Source organism: Gobio gobio, assembly GCF_949357685.1.
Source record: "Gobio gobio genome assembly, chromosome: 22".
Classification (NCBI taxonomy): Eukaryota; Metazoa; Chordata; class Actinopteri; order Cypriniformes; family Gobionidae; genus Gobio; species Gobio gobio.
In genome coordinates this window covers 28,737,484-28,752,870 of record NC_137118.1, presented here as the reverse complement: position 1 = coordinate 28,752,870, position 15,387 = coordinate 28,737,484, and the positions used below count along the sequence as shown (strand labels likewise).

The 15,387-nt window shown below is 40.3% G+C and overlaps 1 protein-coding gene across 1 annotated transcript in view; it reads left to right on the top strand.

Moving 5' to 3' along the window:
- megf10 (multiple EGF-like-domains 10) overlaps nt 1–15,387 on the top strand; it is a 153,563-nt gene that overhangs the window by 121,052 nt on the left and 17,124 nt on the right. Inside the window, exons 17-20 of the mRNA XM_079804917.1 lie at nt 7,056–7,184; nt 7,288–7,416; nt 7,506–7,634; nt 15,122–15,349. Of these exons, the coding sequence (XP_079661043.1) occupies nt 7,056–7,184; nt 7,288–7,416; nt 7,506–7,634; nt 15,122–15,349 (615 nt within the window). The remainder of the gene's footprint in view (nt 1–7,055; nt 7,185–7,287; nt 7,417–7,505; nt 7,635–15,121; nt 15,350–15,387) is intronic.

The following is a 15,387-nucleotide window of genomic DNA, read 5'->3' as shown; positions in this document are numbered from 1 at the left end:
GCTGACCCGCTGCTATAATATGTAAAGAACCCTTTAAGAGCCTTTTCCTGTCATTTTCCCCACCTGCTGAGTGTATTCACTTAATTGATTAATTTGAGCAGTATTACTTATTGAATTGACAGAACCAAATACCCCCGCTATGTCTCCCCATATACTCCGAGGTTTACGATTCTGACTATTTAATGGATCTTTAGAGGTATAATATTTTACTTCTTTTTCCAACCATTTCCTTATTTGTGTGAAATTTCCACAACATGACTGATCATAAACGGTAAGAAGGGATATCAAATTATAATTGATACGTTGTCGCACCATATGGGCTTAATTTATCAAGGTTTTGGTTTCTTTTGCTAACAAGATACCATGGGCTGGCGCAATAGTTGTAGTTGGGCATGTTTTAGCTTTGTTTGTCTTTTCCCCAGAAAGATAAAAACACCGTCCAATTTCTCCAGTTTCTAGTTCAGTCTCACAATATTCATTCTCATCTTCTGAATACCATACTCTTACATAATTTCCTTTAAATCTTGTCGTTTTCGAGGCAGTATCCCTTAGGAATCCCTCACATGGCAACACTATGGGATAAATACACCCTAGAGCCAATGAGTCCCATATTGTAAGCATGTGAGTACGATTCAAAATGAAGTTAATTTCCACATTAGTAGAAGTTATGAGGTCTAACCCCACAATTTCACATTGTTCTCTTGAACAAATTTCTCGTCTTAGACCACTACTAGAATATCCTCCGTCTTTCACTGGCCAGATTACTCTGCTTTTGTAACATTGATGATGATAGTTACATCCACCATAGATGTCCTTACGATATTTAGAAAGATCTTTATCATTGCTTGGCACCCAATCCCATAATCCCCATTTGGAAATAAAGGGTAGAGTAAAATGTTGGCCAGATTTCAGAGTTGCATTTCCAGTGATTCCTTGAACTCGAGGAGTCTATAAGGCTTGGCTTCCTTGGTACATACCAAGTAAAATTAAAAACAAGCATACCATCATCGTTGTGTATCGAGAATAACTTGCAACCATCTCTAAGCAATGTCAATGGGAATGATCCCTGAAATGGAAGCAGAAAAATAATTAAACATCACTCCTTTGTTCCCAATCTTTAAAGCTAATGGATGAACATTGCTCAATTTCAGGCCATAAGCCGTCATTATCATTTTGTTCATTCACTAGACAAGGTTTAACTTGTGACCAATGATACCATCTATCTGTCCCTACACCCTTCCCTTTAAGGCAAACACTTGTATCTGCTGTTAAGAGTATCTCATATGGTCCCTCCCACCTAGGCTCTAAACCTTTCCTAGCAATTCGTTTGAACATAACAAAACTCACGAATGTGTGGAATGTCAGTAGTGGTGTGTTTTTCATCCCATTGGTGCTGAGCCTCTTGCACTTTTTTGTTATTGTCTTTGGTAGCTTTGTCCAGTATTGTGAGATAGCGTCGTAACTTCTCTTGGAACAAAGTGGAATCTCCTCCTGTTCCTGCGGGAGGCGGAGCATCAGGAGGTAGTACCATTGCTCTTCCAGTCATCAGTTCAAAAGGGGTCAGTCCCGTTACTCTGTTTGGAGTCGCTCTTAAGTTCCACAAGATGGCAGGCAATAACTTGTGCCAACCTTGGCCAGTCTGCAGAATGGCCTTGGTAAGAGCCGTTTTTAACGAGCGGTTCATGCGTTCTACTATACCCGAGCTCTGTGGAAGGTACGGTATGTGGAACTTTTGTTTAATCCCCATCAATTTCATTGCTTCCTTCATCAGTTTTCCAGTGAAGTGAGTTCCGTTATCTGAATCAAGTTCATATGGAAGACCTCAGCGAGGAAAAACTTCTTCCACCATTACTCGTGCTGCCGCTTCAGCAGTGCAAGTTTTCGTGGGGAATGCTTTCACCCACCTAGTAAATCGATCCATGATTACTAGAATGTATTGGTACCCTCCACTGGGTGACAAAGGTCCTGTGAAATCAATTTGGAGATTTGTCCATGGCCCTGTGGGTCTGGGTGCATGTGACATTCGCACCTTTACAGATTTTCCCACATTTGCTTTCATACAGATCAAGCATCTCCTGCTGTAATCATCAATGTCTCTCATCATTCGCGGCCACCACCACGTCTCGCTGATTTGAGCTTTCATTGCTTTTGCTCCAGAATGCACTTTTCCATGATACAGCTGCATTAGTTCTCTTCTTGTTCTGACAGGCATCACCACTTGTCCTGTTGGAATTCTCCAGATACCCTGATCATCTTCTTTCGCTCCTGCTTTTATCCATTGTTCTTTCTCTTCATCTGTCTCTGTTTGATATGACAAAAGATGGAGCTCAGGATTGTCTTTCCTGTTTTCTTGAACCACGATGACAGGAATAGGAGGGAGTAAAGCCGCTTCTCTGGCTGCTGCATCAGCTGCAGAATTCCTTGGACTTGTCAGATTGATGTGCTTTTACTTTGACCACAGCTGCTTCTCTTGGTAAGTGGCATGCTGCAATCAACCGACGAATTATGGAAGCATGTTGTATTTCGCTCCCACTGCTAGTGATGAGTCCACGTCTTTTCCATAGGGCAAGGTAGTCATGGACCACTCCGAAAGCATAACGACTATCTGTATAGATGTTGACTCAATCTCCTTCCGATAGTTCAAGAGCTTCTGTAAGTGCTGTGAGTTCAGCTGGTTGTGCTGAAAACTGCCCAGAAAGAGCTCCTTTCTTCACAACAGTTCCATCAGCCTCCACAACAGCCCATCCAGTATGTCGCTTTCCATCAAGGTAGTAACTGGATCCATCGACCCATTATTCTTTTTCTGGATTTTCAAGAGGGATTGGATTAACTGGACCAAGACTTTCTTCTTCTACTTGTTTTTCACACTTGTGTGGTATTCCCTCATGCGGTTCCAGCATCATTGTTGCAGGGTTAAGGGAGGTGTCTCTGATGATTTCCACTCTCAAATCCTTGTTCAGCAAAGCCGCTTCCCATTTTGCCCTCCTCGCATCAGTGATAGTCTTGATGTTTGTGTTGTTCAACGGTGTCACTATACTGTGCGGTGTGTGCAATATGATAGTTTGTGCTCCTATCAGATTTTCCACAGCATCCACTGCCCATGTGGAGCCATCGAGGGCTTGTATACATTGTGGTTGACCTATCATGGTGACAGGAATCTTTGTGGAAAAGTATCCGACTGGTTTGTACTAGGGCTGTGCAATTAATTGAATTTCGATTTCGATTTTGGCTCCCAATGATCACCAAAATAGTACAATCGAGAAAAAACGATTATTTTGCCATGTTCTGTTTTGCAAGAACACTCTTATTTTGTCTTGTGTTCTGAATGAAACGCGCACGCGCACATCCGCCCCTCCCGAAGACAATGACATGGAGTTGTCGGCGGCGCGTGATCAACGGCTTAAATTAACAACTAGAAAAGAAAAAAAACTTTAGTCAGGGGCAGCCCTTACTATTTATTTCAGATAGACCTATATTTGATCCAGAATGTCACAAAGGGAGTTCTGGGTTGAGCGCGCGGTGCTGAGCGGAATGAGCTTCAGAAATGAACAGGATCTTCAGTAAGGCTCATGTATGTTTTAAAAACAGAATTCAACAAATAAATAATAATTTTTAATGGGCCACTTAAAATGTTTATTACAAATAAATTATTACATTTAAAAAATGAATAAAATGAAAAAAAAATTGCATTGCATTTGCAATCCTTTGAAACCCGCGCCCCTGCACCACTTAGACATGCTACTTTAAAAATGTTTTTAAAACCAGTCAAGCTGTGGATTGAGGTATGCCTGCTATTTTTATATGATGAAAAAAACGTAGTTTGACGGGAAAAAAACTATTCCCGTTCTTAAAAACTTCAAACGGATTCAGTGTTTTCGTTTTGTCATCTTAATTTGTTAATTATTTAAGTGAAAAATATTTAGTGTAGGCCTATTTATTTTATGCTTTTTATTTATATTTTATTCAGTTTTTCTCTGTTGTCAGAAACGCTGCATGTGCGTGAAAATGTGAATCCAGGTTTTGATGTTGTTGTTGATCTGTTCTGTATGCTGCGGTTTGCACAGTAAAATAAACCCGTGGAAAAAGTGTATTTTTAACGGGTCACAAACACTTTTCAATTGTATATTCATTTAATGCCAATTCAATATTATAATCTTATCAGTTAACGGTTAATAATCGGATAATGAGCGGCGGTTGTCGGTCGGGAAAATTAACCGTTTTGAGCATCCCTATGCTGAGTTGTTGAGAGCGATGTGAGCGCGAGTTTATTTTGTTTGTATCTGAATAAACACGAGTCCCAGTCACGCTGACCCCGTTGTCTACCTCCTTATTCTACGAACTTTGTAACGTGGAACCCCTCTCGAATACTTTTACTAAGTTTTTTTTACCATTACTGCTGTCGAGCATTATTTTTAGATCTTTTCCCATCACACGAAAGATTGCAGTGATGAGCATTGAGTACACAGGCAGTCTGTTGATCGCGTGAATGCTGTGATCTCTTCATAACAACACTATTTCTCTCACAAAATGCTTTCACCACAACTAACAGCAAACACGACATTGATATGAATACAGTAAGAGACTCGTTGTGCAGCATAACAGCGTCATTCGTTATAATGGCAGTTTGGGCAAGTGTGCAGATACACTTGCGACGTGTGATTGACAGCTCCGAACATTATAAAGAGAGTGTTCTTTTATTGCTAATCTAGCATCTAATCACAATTTAAATAACATATTTGTTTCATACTACTAAGAGAAACGATGTGAAGTTGATCGTTTAGTCACTGATTCACAGATGCATAAACGATTTAGAAAGAAATTCTGTGTGAACTTGAATATTTAGCTATCAGAAATCACTGATCACAGATCAGGCATTAATGAACACTTTTACTCGCTGTTTGTGGCGGTGCTGTCGAATCCATATCGTAAAAGCCTGTGCTGACATTGCGAGAAAAATAAACAATCCATTTTCTCCTAATTCTTTGGGCGAGCAAAGCAGAGGAAGGGGAGGTAACCTTTCCCCGTATGACGACATACAGGGAAGATTCCAGATTGGCTCGTCTGAGCTCTCATTTTCTCAAAGGCAGAGCAGGACACCAAGAACTCAGTTTACACCAATCAAAATTTCTAGCCACTTGGGGACCATATAGAGGCTAGGGCAGGGGTGTCCAATCCTGCTCCTGGAGGGCCACTGTCCTGCAGAGTTTAGCTCCAACCCCAATTAAACACACCTGTACCAGCTAATCAAGGTCTTATTAGGCATACTAGAAACTTTCAGACAGGTGTGTTGAGGCAAGTTGGAGCTAAACTCTGCAGGACAGTGGCCCTCCAGGACCGACTTTGGACACCCCTGGGCTAGGGGAACTCATATTAATGTTAAAAAACGTCACAAAAGGAAATCTTCATGTCATGTGACCTTTAAGATTTTTAAATGTTCACCAAGGACATGTTTATTTGATCAAAATACAGTAAAAACAGTAATATTGTATAATATAAAAAAAGTTGTTTTCTTTCTAAATATATTATATAATGCAGTTCATTCCTGCGATCATTACTCCAATCTTCAGTGCCACATGATCCTTTAGAAATCATTCTAATATGCTGATTTTCTGCTCATTTATAACTTTACTATTTTCGTGGAAACCTTTTTTTTTTTTTTTTCAGGATTCTTTATTTTAATTAGAACAATAAACAGTCTTTACTGTCACTTTTGATTAATTGAATGTGCTCTTGCTAAATAAATGTATTAATAAATTTTTTTAAGCTTTTGAATGGTAGTGCATCACGGTTTCTACAGAAATATGAATCGGCGCAACTGTTTTCAACATTGATAATAATCAGAACTGTTTCTTGAGCATCAAATCAGCATATTTGAATGATTTATGAAGGATCATGTGACACTGAAGACGTAAAGAAGAAGTAATGAAGTAATGAAAATTCAGCTTTGATCACAGGAATAAATTACAGTTTACAATAAATTCACATAGAAAACAGTTATTTTAAATTGTAGTAATATTTCACAACACTACTGTTTTCCTGTATTTTTGATCAAATAAATGCAGCTAAACTTTTGACCGATAGTTTGGAATCAAGCTTATTACCCAAAGTGGGGATGCAAGAAAATATTTGTAATGGTAGAATGTTGCTCTTCATTTCATTTCATTTACATTCATGTCAGTGTTTTCTTGACATCAAATGCAGTACTGATAAATGCTCCTCTCATCTCACAGTTTCATTAGACTGCAAACATAATATTGCTTTTATACAAACATTCAATAAAAAATATTATTCTCAACATTATTTATGCATTTGTAATTTACCAATTCAGATCTTCTACCACCTCTGCGGTGAAAAGATTAATTTTGTTCTTAATGATTTCATTTGATTGGTAACAGCTCTATATAGTGTCTTATTCTAATTATTTAATAATAATAAGTCATTTCTCAGACAGTAATGTTGATCTTTGTGAATTTAAGGAGTACTGGTCTGGTCTTGGTCTTGACTCTGTCTCTCCCTGCCTTGGTCTTGGTCTCAACCCCTCAAAGTCTTGGTCTTGTCTTGGTCTCAACACACATTGGTCTTGGTCTCAACTTGGTCTCGGATTAGGTGGTCTTGACTATAACACTATATAAGTACAATGTACTTACTGTGTTCATAATGTATCGCAAAACACTTTTGCTGCTACTGAGGGGGAGACGGGTAAGGTAAGGGACAGGTTTAGTGGTATGGGTAGATTTAAGGGTGATGTACGAGGTAAGGGAAGGTCAAAAGTGTAATTGTAGATGTAATGACATAAATTAATTACAGACGTAATTACATGCAGGCATGTTTAAAAATATCAGTACAATGTAAAAACATGTTAAAAACACCTAATATAAAGTGGGACCCAGTCCACTCAAGAGTAAACCTCTCCTCCAAGACTCTTACCTCTACAGATTTGAAGCATTCAGTCTAACTAAAATAATTGCTGTTCATTGTGATCTGCTGAAACAGCTGAAGGAATGTTTGGGTAGCACTGCTGCAGAGGTGTGATGTGTATGTGTGTTTTCCCGTAGCGTGTCCTCCAGGTCAGTGGGGTCCCAACTGCATCCACACCTGTAACTGCCACAATGGGGCGTTCTGCAGTGCTTATGACGGCGAGTGTAAGTGTACGGCTGGCTGGACAGGGCTGTACTGTACGCAACGTGAGTACAACTTTCTCTCTCCAAGTCTGATGTGAAACTGAACCTGTGTGCTCACACGTCATGCTCAGTTTATTTCCTGTCATGGTGCTTTTGTCTCTTGCAGGCTGTCCATTGGGCTTTTACGGTAAGGATTGTGTGTTGGCGTGTCAGTGTGAGAATGGCGCAGACTGTGATCATATCTCCGGTCATTGCACATGCCGCACTGGCTTCATGGGACGTCACTGTGAACAGAGTGAGTAAAAAGTGTACAGTGGAGCTTTGATATTTTCAAGCACACACATGAGTCTACATTTGATACAGCGTTATTCCATTCGCTTCCAGAATGTCCTGCGGGAACGTACGGATATGGCTGCCGGCAGGTGTGCGATTGTCTCAATAACTCCACCTGTGATCACATGACTGGCACCTGCTATTGTAATCCCGGCTGGAAAGGCACACGCTGTGACCAGGGTAACGTTACATTAGCACTCACATTCACTGTGTCTGCACTTCAGACAGTTTACTAACAATCAGCCAAAGATAAACTGGGTAAATCTCATTGTTTCCGACTTTTTAGAATAGCAAAATAATGTCATCATCAGTAATAGTCAAGTCAAGTCAACTTTATTTATATAGCGCTTTTAACAATGCAGATTGTTTCAAAGCAGCTTTACAGTGTTAAACAGGAAAATGTCAGAAAATGTAGCATAATTTTATTCAGCTGTATAGCCATTCTGGAGAAAAAGCCGATGTCATCAGTTCATTTCAATTATCATACAGTGACAGTGTGGGCTTTAGATCAATAATTAGATCAGTAATTTAGTTTATATGGATACTTTAGTTTATTAATTAGATTTATTTCGATGTTTAGTTGAAAAAAATGTTGTGTCCCCAACTGAGCATGCCAAGCCAGAGGCAACAGTGGCAAGGAAACCAAAACCCCATTAGGTGACCTAATGGAGAAAAATAAACCTTGGGAGAAACCAGGCTCAGTCGGGGTGTCAGTTCTCCTCTGGCCAATTAACAAACAGCGTATTATTATTATTATTATTATTATTCTGGCAGCTTTACAGGTCAGAGGTCATAATAGATCGGAATATTCGAGGGACCGGAGGCAACATGCTGGAGACGGGTTTATTGAGGATGATGTTGATTAAATAATTATTAAAGTGCAATATTCGAATGATCGGAGGCAACACGCTGGAGACGGGTTTATTGAGGATGACATATCGATTTAAGTATTATTTAATTGTAATATTCGAACAATCGGAGTCAACACGCCGGAGACGGGTTTATTGAGATGCCGTGTCGATGAGGCTGTTGCAGGGGGAGTCTAATCACGGTCTCTGCAGACACTTCGGGGTCCTGTGTTGGTCTTCTCTGAGCGCAGGTCCACCATCTGAACTGGATACGGCCCGGATCTGGCTGACTGCAGTAAACCTCGGGATAAAACAGAGAGACTATCATTAGCGTAGATGCAATTCTTCTGATGATGTAACGAGTACATCAGGTGTTATGGGAAGTGTTCCCGGTTCCAGCTGACCTAGTTTATGCAGCCTAACAATCATTTCATTGAAAAAGTGTTTTATGTGTATGCCACAGTAAAGAGATGTGTTTTTAGTCTAGATTTAAACTGACAGAGTGTGTCTGCTTCCCGAACCATGTTAGGAAGACTGTTCCAGAGTTTCGGAGCTAAATAGGAAAAGGATCGACCGCCTGCAGTTGATTTGGATATTCTCTGTATTATCAACTGGCCAGAATTTTGAGACCGCAGTAGAAGTGATGGAGTATAATATGTTAAGGGCTCGCTCAAGTATTGGGGATCTAAACCATTTAGTGCTTTGTAAGTAATAAGCAAGATTTTAAAATGTATGCGATGTTTAATAGGCAGCCAGTGCAGTGTTGACAGACCTGAGCTAATATGATCATACTTCCTGGTTCTAGTAAGAACTTGAGCTGCTTCGTTTTGGACCAGCTGGAGTTTATTTATTAAGCGAGCAGGGCAACCACCCAGTAGAGCATTACAATAATCTAGCCTTGAGGTCATGAACGCATTAACTAACTGTTCAGCATTTTGCATTGAGAGCATGTGCCGTAATTTAGATATATTTTTAAGATGGTAGAATGCAGTTTTACAGATGCTAGAAACGTGTCTTTCAAACGAAAGATTGGTATGAAAGAGCACACCCAGGTTCCTCACTGACAACGAGGACTTGACAGAGCAGCCATCAAGTGTTAGAGAGTATTCTAGGTTACTACTTGTGGAGCTTTTTTGTCCAATAATTAAAAATTCAGTTTTTTCTGAATTGAGTTGCAGGAAATTACCGGTCATCCAATGTTTTATATCAGCTATGCATTCCGTTAATCTTGTGAATTGGTAGGTTTCTTCAGGGCGTAAAGAAATATAGTGCTGAGTATCGTCAGCATAACAATGAAAACTAACGGCATGCTTCCTAATGATATCTCCCAGTGGTAGCATGTACAGGGTGAAGAGTAGCGGTCCTAGCACTGAGCCTTGTGGTACTCCATACTGAACTTGCGATCGGTGTGACATCTCTTAATTTACTGCTACAAACTGATAACGGTCGCATAGGTATGATTTAAACCATGATAAAGCAATTCCACTAATACCTACATAATTTTCGAGTCTTTTCAAAAGAATGTTGTGGTCGATAGTATCAAATGCAGCGCTAAGATCGAGTAACACTAATAGAGAGATACAACCACGATCGGATGATAAGAGTAAATCATTTGTCACAGATTCCTCACAGATACCATTTCTTTCTAAAAAGGAACATAATTGTGAGGACACTACCTTTTCAAGTATTTTTGACAGAAAGGGTAGATTTGAGATTGGTCTATAATTGACTAATTGACTACTTCTGTAGGATCAAGTTGCGGTTTTTTAATAAGTGGTTTAATAATAGCCAACTTAAAAGTTTTCGGTACATATCCTACTGACAAAGATGAATTAATGATATTAAGAAGAGGATCTATGACCTCTGGTAGCATCTCTTTTAATAGAGAACCTAGTCGGTACAGGGTCAAGCATACATGTTGTTGATTTTGATGATTTAACGAGTTTAGCCAATTCTTCTTCTCCTATAGCAGTGAATGAGTGTAATTTTTCCTCAGTGACACTACAATACTCTGTCTGATGTGATACTGTAGTAGACGGCTGCATGGTTAAAATTTTCTTCCTAATATTATCAATCTTACATGTGAAGAAGTTCATAAAGTCATTACTGCTGTGCTGTTTACAATCATCAGAAGTTGAAGCTTTATTTTTGGTTAATTTAGCCACTGTATCGAATAAATACCTAGGGTTGTGTTTGTTTTCTTCCAAGAGAGTTGAGAAATAAGCAGATCTAGCAGTTTTTACGGCGTTTCTGTATGTGATCATGTGCTCTTTCCACGAATTACGAAATACCTCTAGTTTTGTTTTCTTCCAGCTGCGCTCCATTTTTCTGGCTGCTGTTTTAAGAACCTGGGTGTGCTCATTGTACCACGGCGTTGGACTATTTCTATAGTTCTTCTATACTATCTGGGATGCTGAGGAGATGATACTGATGAGGAAGATTATTTAAAAAGCAATCTTTAGTAGCGGCAGTGATTGTCCTGCCATTTTTGAAGCGAGGGGGCGGCTTTGCAACCTTAGCTAAATTAAGTATACATGATACTAAGTAATGATCTGAGATGTCATCGCTCTGCTGCAGAATTTCAACGGTATCAACATTTATTCCATGTGACAATATTAGGTCTAAAGTATGATTATGGCGATGAGTGGCTCCTGACACGTGTTGCCTAACTCCAATAGAGTTTAGAATGTCTTTAAATGCTAATCCAATTACGTCTTTTCCGTTGTCTACATGGATATTAAAATCACCAACAATTAGTACTTTATCTACGGCCAGTTCTAACTCTGATAGAAAATCAGCAAATTCTTTGATAAAGTCTGTATTATGCCCTGGTGGCCTGTATACAGTAGCTAACACAAATGTTGAACGGGTTTTATCATGTACACTACATAACGTTACATAAAGCACCAAAACTTCGAAGGAATTATATTTGAAACTAGACTTCTGAGTAATACTGAAGATATTATTATAAATTACAGCAACCCCTCCCCCTTTACCTTTCAGACGCGGCTCATGTTTATAACAATAATCTTGGGGGGTGGACTCATTTAAGGTAATATAGTCGTCAGGTTTTAGCCAGGTTTCTGTATTATCTGTAATAATATCATTAACAATAAGCGCTGTAGCGACTATGAGTCAGATAAAATAATAACTCAACGGGGAATTGAATTAAAGTGAAAGAGACTCGAATGACACTATAATTTATAAATAATTCAGAATTAATGTTTACACCTTAACTTATTCGCCCGCCGATATGTAAGAACTTAAAGGGGACTCTGTTAAAGGGAAACATGTATATTTAGCTCAAATGAATGAATTAATGAATTCATAGGGAATTTTGAGAGTCTATTTTACAGCCGAGCAAATGACTCTTCCAGCGTTCATTTGAACGGGCCGTAAATATCAACTCTGCAGCGGATATTAATATCCGAACAATAGTGAAACACTATTTAACAGCCAGGTAACTTAGATCGGCAGTTCAAGACATTAAATTGATAAGCACATTACACAAGAACAGTTATCTTTGAATACAAACGGAACTTTATTGATTACTCTAACACATCAAACTAATATCTAACATAAACACACGCACTCGCACATTCACACGTTGCAGAAAGGAAGAAGGTGAGGAAAAGAATAAGTTCTAAGAGAGAGAAATTATGAAATCCCAAGCAAATTTATGACACATGACCTGAAGAAACCATTGATCAGTAATTTAACCTCCTATCGCTTAGGCAGTAGCCTGACGTCGTCATACTCAATTCTAGTCAGAATATGAGTCTGATTCTGCTCCGTTGGGCTGTGATTATGGGGCGTGTTTCAACCGAACCAGGAAAGACCTCAATTGGATAGACCTACAACCAATCGGAGCAACGGAGCGACCGAGCGATGCATAACGTTAGTTGTCAAATGTCAACAGAACTCAACTGCACTGTGTTGCCAAGTCCACGGGTTGAAGCGACCGCAATTATGTGATATACAGACCCAGGAATGCGAATTTTAGCAGGCAGTCCTTCCAAAATAACACATATTTTACCCCCCAAATGCCTTTTTTCCCGGAGAACCCCCTTGGAAAGCTATTGGGCTTGTTTTTGGCTAGTTTTGAGGAACGTTAGCAATTGGGTGGGTTTTGTTGTAAACACTTGGCAACCCTGTCTGCACGCACGCTGGACTAACGTTAGAAGAAAAAGATGAGTGTAAACTAACTTTGCCGGTGTTGTAAAAAAAGAATTTAAGGATACACAGAGTACTTACCAACACGATCATCATTTCTGAGAGAAATAGTAAAGGTGAATGCATATATGAACAAGTTCTCCGTTAGGATTAGAACAAATTCAACCCAAGCGGCTTTTGATGACGTGGATGATTACGTTACTGTTGATCATCTGTCCATCATCGTCTAAAGCCCGCCCTGACAATTTCATTGGTCCGAACAGCTTCTGTTCGGGCATAATTACTTCTCTATTGAGCAAGTCCAGACCGAACTGCCCGAGTAAAAATGTTGTGGGCGGGGCTAAGTTCGGCTGGCATCCAGGCTACTTAGGCAGGGTTATTACATTTGATCTAATGCACCAGTTCAGCTGGGAATCTAGAGGCATTACTTGCGTTTGTCTCGTGTGTCGTCTGACAAGGGAGTTCCCTTTTCCTGGCTGGCAGGGGTTTTCCCGGATCTTTGATTCGCTGAAGGTCTGGTCGTGTCTTGGATCGACGTCTTGGGAAGCCAATCACATGGCGTGCTGGCGGCTGGATGGAAGTCTTGCGGGCATTGTTTGAAGTTGAAGCGCGCTGTTAGAAACTCGTTGTTGAGAAACTTTTGCGGCGGAACTTAACAGAACCCGAGACTTAACAGAAAGAAAATAAACTTTAAGTAAAAGAAAGGAAAGTGAGAGAAAAGCAGATGGCCTGAATGAAATCGTTGTTTAACCCATTTTCTCTGATCTTGGTCTGCCACGATCGTCAGATCGTCTCCTGGGAGCTCTCCGTTCAGAACTCAACTCTGGTCAAACTGCTAGGACTTAACTCATCTCTAAACGAACAGGCCTTGAACCGGCTCGAACTGCTGGCTCTGAACAGGCCACGCACTAGCTGTGACGTGAACTGGAACCGAACTGGATTCTTCGTTCGTGTTCTGAGATTAAACTCAAATATTTGCCCATCCCCTGGATGGGTTCTGGCCAATTAGGCTTCAGGGGTGACTGTGTCTCCAACCCTCCCATACGAACACACAGGTATCAAACACAGTGCCTTTTCATCCACTCATTCAATAGTTATATAATTGCATGAATTGGGAGTATAATACATGCATAATAGTCACGTGTATCAGTTGTAACACACTAACAAGCTATGTCGAAGGCTATTTGAATGAAAGTCCAATAATCAGTGATTTGATGCACTCCATATGTAACAGTTTCTGTGAGTTTGCTTGGAGTTTTAGCTGTGTCACGTGGAGTTCATTTACCAGTCATTGAAAAGACAGAGATCTGGTTTGTTTCTTTGTCTTGTGATCACAACGAGTCCTCTGTCCTCTTTAACTAAGTTTTGAACAAAAGTCCATAGGAAGTCAGTTAATTATTATCAACAACTAGTAGCTCCGGGCAGAATGGAGCCTCCATCTCTCTTGTGATCGATGGTCGATTTCCTGGGGCCTGGAGCTGAATTGGGCTTTGTGAAGGGGATGTTCATTTGATCGAATCATTTGGAAGATTCATTAAAATATGTGTCTGTGTCCACAATTCCTACAGATGCTACAGCGCTTTTGGGGAAAGGGATCTAATATTCAGCAACCCAAGCTTTATCAATTGTTCGTCTGTATTATATCTTTTGTTTATTAGTTGGACATCAATTAAATTTTTACTGTTGAATGGTTTAGATAGTTTTTTTGTATTTACTAATTCGGGGAACAGAAACAGTCTCTATATGATAATATCTAGGTGAAAGAGTCTCTATGTGCTGGGATTTATCTGACTCCGGTAACGTGAGACAGCTAGCAGACGGTCGGTTTAGCCAGTTTGTCTGCTTCCTGACCTGGGCCCTAGTGAGTCAAGGTTTAGCTCTAAGACTATGTGCCAAATTACTAGAGAGAAGAGCGGCACCACCCCTGGAGGGATGGATGCCATCCTTCTTCAACAGGTCAGGTCTGCCCCAAAAACTTTTCCAATTGTCTATGAACCCTATGTTATTTTGCAGACACCACTTAGACAACCAGCCATTGAGTGATGATAGTCTGCTAACTATCTCATCACTCCGCCTAACAGGGAGCGGACCAGAACAAAAAACTGCATTTGACATCGTATTAGCGAGTTCACACACCTCTTTAATGTTAATTTTGGTGATCTCCGACTGGCGAAGTCGAACATCATTAGTGCCGACGTGAATAATAATCTTAGAGAATTTACGATTAGCTTTAGCCAGCACTTTTAAATTTGCTTTGATGTCAGGCGCTCTGGCTCCCGGTAAACAAGTGACTATGGTGGCTGGTGTCTCTTTCTTCACGTTCCGTGTAATAGAATCGCCAATGACTAGGGCACTTTCAACAGGATACTCAGTGGGTGCTTCACTGAGAGGGGAGAACCTGTTTGATGTTCTAACCGGAACGGAAAAGCTGTTCTTTGGTCTGCGACTATGCTGCCTCACTGTTACCCAATTTCCCTGCTGCGGGGGCCCTGCAGCCGGAACCGATACAGATACAGATGCTTCCAGTGTACATGGTTTCACAGCTACATTAATTTTGGCAGATGTCTGGTTTTGTCACATGTGATCACCTACACAATGATGTTTCATCTGAACGCATGTGACACTGATGTTTCCTGTCTTTCTCAGCTGGCGTGATCAATGTAGGGAATCTCAACAGTTTGACGAGCGCAGCTGTGCCTGTGGACTCATATCAGATTGGTGCCATTGCAGGAATCATCGTCCTGGTACTTCTCGTGCTCATACTCCTCCTACTCTTCATCATTTACCGTAAGAAACAGAAAGGCAAAGAATCCGCAATGCCTGCGGTCACGTACACACCCACCTTGAGGGCCAACACTGATTACGCCATCGCAGGTCAGTGTCACGACGACTGTATTGATGCATCTGCTCAA